Here is a 5,000-nt window from a genome sequence, read left to right as displayed (position 1 = left end):
TATATACACACTACCCCCACTATACTATATATATATACACACACTACCCCCACTATACTATATATATATATATACACACTACCCCCACTATACTATATATATATACACACTACCCCCACTATACTATATATACAAAAGTGTGTTGACAACTCTTTAAATTAGTAGATTCTATTTCAGCCACACCTGTTGCTGACAGGTGTATAAAATCGAGCACACAGCCATGCAATCTCCATAGACAAACATTGGTAGTAGAATGGCCTGATTTAAGAGCTCAGTGACTTTCAACGTGGCATGGTCATAGGATGCCTCCTTTCCAACAAGTCAGTTTGCCCTGCTAGAGCTGCCCCGGTCAACTGTAAGTGCTGTTATCGTGAAGTGGAAACGTCCAGGAGCAACAACGGCTCAGCCGAGAAGTGGTAGGCCACACAAGCTCACAGTACGGTTTCACAGTTCACGCTTCACCATCTGGCAGTCTGACAGACGAATCTGGGTTTTTGCAGATTCCAGGAGAACGCTACCTACCCCAATGCATAGTGCCAACTGTAAAGTTTGGTGGAGAAGGAATAATGGGCTGGTACTGTTGTTAGGGCCCCTTAGTTCCAGTGAAGGAAAATCTTAATGCTACAGCATACAATGACATTCTAGACGATTCTGTGCTTCCAGGTTTGTGGCAACAGTTTGGGGAAGGCCCTTTCCTGTTTCAGCATGACAATGCCCCCGTGCACAAAGCGATGTCCATACAGAAATGATTTGTTGAGATCGGTGTGGAAGAACTTGACTGGCCTGCACAGAGCCCTCACCTCAACCCATCGAACACCGTTGGGATGAATTGGAACGGCGACTGTGAGCCAGACCTAATCGCCCAAAATCAGTGCCCGACCTCACTAATGCTCTTGTGGCTGAATGGAAGCAAGTCCCTGCAGAAATATTCCAACATCTAGTGGAAAGCCTTCCAAAAAGAGTGGAGGCTGTTATAGCGGCAATGTTCCAACATCTAGTGGAAAGCCTTCCCAGAAGAGTGGAGGCTGTTATAGCAGCAATGTTCCAACATCTAGTGGAACGCCTTCCCAGAAGAGTGGAGGCTGTTATAGCAGCAATGTCCCAACATCTAGTGGAAAGCCTTCCCAGAAGAGTGGAGGCTGTTATAGCAGCAATGTTCCTACATCTAGTGGAAAGCCTTCCCAGAAGAGTGGAGGCTGTTATAGCAGCAATGTTCCTACATCTAGTGGAAAGCCTTCCCAGAAGAGTGGAGGCTGTTATAGCAGCAATGTTCCTACATCTAGTGGAAAGCCTTCCCAGAAGAGTGGAGGCTGTTATAGCAGCAATGTTCCAACATCTAGTGGAAAGCCTTCCCAGAAGAGTGGAGGCTGTTATAGCAACAAACATCTAGTGGAAAGCCTTCCCAGAAGAGTGATTTTGTTATGAGCAATGTTCCAACATCTAGTGGTGCCTTCCCAGAACTTTGGAGGCTGTTATAGCAACAATGTTTTCCAGTGGAAAGCTCCAGCTGTTACACTCTCCTCTCCCATTTCTATATGTTGTTCTGTTTCCTCCCTTCTCTTTCTTTGGATGCATATTAGACAGGAAGGTGTGTGTGTGTGTCTGTGTGTGTGTGTGTGTGTGAGTGAGATTAGCTGTGCTCTAGCTGTAGACAACAGTCACCATCCATCACAGATGCTGCAATATACTCCCTCTCTCTTTTTCCATCCTCGCCCTTTCTAGTTTTTACTGCCCTCCCACCCTCTGTCTCTCTCTTCCCTCCCACCCTCTGTCTCTCTCCTCTCTTCCCTCCCACCCTCTCTCTCTCTCTTCCCTCCCACCCTCTTTCTACTTGCTCTCTCTCCCTCCCTCTCTCTTCCCTCCCTCCCTTTCCCTCTCTCTCTCTCTCTCTTTCTACTTGCTCTCTCTTTCTCTCTTCCTCCCTCCCACCCCCTCTCTTTCTATCTCATCTCACCCCCCCCCTCGCCCCCACTCTCTCTGTTATTTTTAACTATTTGTCCTCTGAGATGGGGGATCTGCTAAGCTAGGACTGCTTGAGAGAAGGAGGGGGAGAGAGACGGAGGGGGAGAGACAGAGAGGGAGGGGAGAGAGAGAGAGACAACACTGCGTTTAGACTCCTTCTACGTGAAGTAGAATCTCTACAGAATGAATATCAATTTTGTGGGAATGTATTGAAAGTGGGCTAATGGCATCGGGGGATGGGTGCCGTTTTTATGGGCTCCTAACCAACTATGCCATTTTGTTTGGTTTTTTTCATGTTATTTGTAACTTATTTTGAAACATAATGTTGCTGTTACCGTCTCTTATGACCGAAAATAACTTCTGGACTTCTGAACAGCGAACTGGAACAAGATTATTTTCTTGAATGAGTCGGATGCAAAAACCAACAGGCCCAAATCCCCATGAAGAAAATACGGAAAAAGGTCGGAGGTCGGGTATGAATTCGTTGGCGTAAACCTCCACTATCATCCGTATTATTGGCCAGCTAATCACTGGAAAACAAAATGGATGATCTACGATTAACACTTTCCTACCAACGGGACATTAAAAGTTGTAACATCTTATTTTTCATCGAGTCGTGGCTGAACGACGACACGGATAATATAGATCTGGCTGGGTTTTCCGTGCATCGGCAGGACGGAGCAGCTACGTCTGGTAAGACGAAGGGCGGGTGTGTGTGTGTGTCTCTTAACAACTGGTGCGCGATGTCTAATATTAAAGAAGTCTCGAGGTATTGCCCGCCTGAGGTAGAGTACCTTATGATATGCTGTAGACCACACTATCTACCAAGAGAGTTCTCATCTATATTATTTGTAGCTGTCTCTTTACCACCACAGACCAATCCTGGCACAAAGACCGCACTCAATGAGCTGTATAAGGCCATAAGCAAACAGGAAATGCACATCCAGAGGCAGCACTCCTAGTGGCCGGAGACATTAATGCAGGGAAACTTCAATCTGTTTGATCTCTCCAGCATGTCACATGTTAAATGTGCAACCAGAGGGGGAAAAAAACTCTAGACCACCTTTACTCCACACACAGAGACTTATACAAAGCTCTCCCTTGTCCATTTGACAAATCTGACCATAATTCTATCCTCATGATTCCTGCTTACAGACAAAAAACTAAAGTAGGAAGCACCAGTGTCTTGCTCAATACAGAAGTGGTCTGATGACGCGGATGCCAAGCTACAGGACTGTTTTACTAGCTTAGTCTGGAATATGTTCCAGGATTCATTATATTTATAAATACAAATTTAACCTTTTATTTAACTAGGCAAGTCAGTTAAGAACAAATTCTTATTTACAATGACAGCCTACCCCAGCCAAACCTGGGCCAATTGGGCACCGCCAATCATGGCCAGATGTGATGCAGCCTGGATTTGAAACCAGGTACAGTGACACCTCTTGCACAGAGTTGCAGTGTCTTAGACCACTGTGCCACTCGGGAGCCCAATGGATTTGAGGACTACAGTGGGGAAATGCAAATGAATTACTTAAAAATCATGTGATTTTCTGGATTTTTGTTTTAGATTCCGTCTCTCACAGTTGAAGTGTACCTATGATAACAATTACAGACCTCTACATGCTTTGTAAGTAGGAAACACTGCTGATTTTGCAGGTTATCAAATACTTGTTCTCCCCACTGTAAATCACCTCAGTCACTGGCTTCACCAATAAGTGCATCGACGATGTCGTCCCCACAGTGACTGTACGTACATACCACAACCAGAAACCATGGATTACAGGCAACATTCACATCGAGCTAAAGGCTAGAGCTGCAGCTTTCAAGGCGCGGGGACACTAATCCGGACGCTTATAAGAAAATCACGCTATGCCCTCAGACGAACCATTCTACACCTGCATTGCTTGCTGTTTGGGGTTTTAGGCTGGGTTTCTGTACAGCACTTTGAGATATCAGCTGATGTACGAAGGGCTATATAAATAAATTTGATTTGATAAAACAGGCAAAGCGTAAATACAATTCAATACTAAGATTGAATCCTACTTCACCGGCTCTGACACTCGTCGGATGTAGCAGGGCTTGCAAACTATTACAGACTACAAAGGGAAACCCAGCCGCGAGCTGCCCAGTGACACGAGCCTACCAGATGAGCTAAATACCTTTTTTATGCTTGCTTCGAGGCAAGCAACACTGAACACTCTCTCTCCTCTCTCTCTGTCTCTCCCCCCCCAGGGCTGGTAAGATGGATTTGAAGACTTCCATAGAAGAGTGTTCTATGGCTCTGAACCTGGTCCTGAACAACAAATTCTCCGAGGCCCTGGACCTCCTCAAACCATGGTACTGACACGTGTCTGTTTGTTGCCATGACCTCTGGGATGTTTAACGTATGGACAAACCATGGTACTGACACGTGTCTGTTTGTTGCCATGACCTCTGGGATGTTTAACTCTTTCGGACTCTGTGTTTTTTGTCATAATTGTCCCTTTGGAGACTAAGTTTTGATTGGTTGATTCCAGGTGGAAGGACAGTATGTATCACGCTCTGGGCTACAGTTCTATCCTGGTGATGCAGGCTGCCATGACGTTTGAACACAGAGACATACAGACAGCCATGGCCGTCATCAAAGAGGCCTTGACAACCTGCCAGAGGTACACACACACAGAGACATACAGACAGCCATGGCCGTCATCAAAGAGGCCTTGACAACCTGCCAGAGGTACACACACACAGAGACATACAGACAGCCATGGCCGTCATCAAAGAGGCCTTGACAACCTGCCAGAGGTACACACACACAGAGACATACAGACAGCCATGGCCGTCATCAAAGAGGCCTTGACAACCTGCCAGAGGTGCACACACACAGAGACATACAGACAGCCATGGCCGTCATCAAAGAGGCCTTGACAACCTGCCAGAGGACACACACACAGAGACATACAGACAGCCAGGACGTCATCAAAGAGGCCTTGACAACCTGCCAGAGGTGCACACACACACACCCGCACACACACACACACACAGAGACACACACA

At 46.3% G+C, this 5,000-nt stretch overlaps 1 protein-coding gene across 1 annotated transcript in view; it reads left to right on the top strand.

Annotated features, from left to right (window-relative positions):
- Positions 1-5,000, top strand: part of LOC112217846 (tetratricopeptide repeat protein 39B) — a 35,225-nt gene that overhangs the window by 14,579 nt on the left and 15,646 nt on the right. Inside the window, 2 exon segments of the mRNA XM_042327995.1 lie at positions 4,198-4,302; positions 4,482-4,613. Coding sequence (XP_042183929.1) covers positions 4,198-4,302; positions 4,482-4,613 — 237 coding nt within the window.

The sequence above is a fragment of the Oncorhynchus tshawytscha genome, linkage group LG10 (assembly GCF_018296145.1).
Source record: "Oncorhynchus tshawytscha isolate Ot180627B linkage group LG10, Otsh_v2.0, whole genome shotgun sequence".
NCBI classification, from domain to species: Eukaryota; Metazoa; Chordata; class Actinopteri; order Salmoniformes; family Salmonidae; genus Oncorhynchus; species Oncorhynchus tshawytscha.
This window is presented reverse-complemented; position numbering and strand designations above follow the sequence as displayed.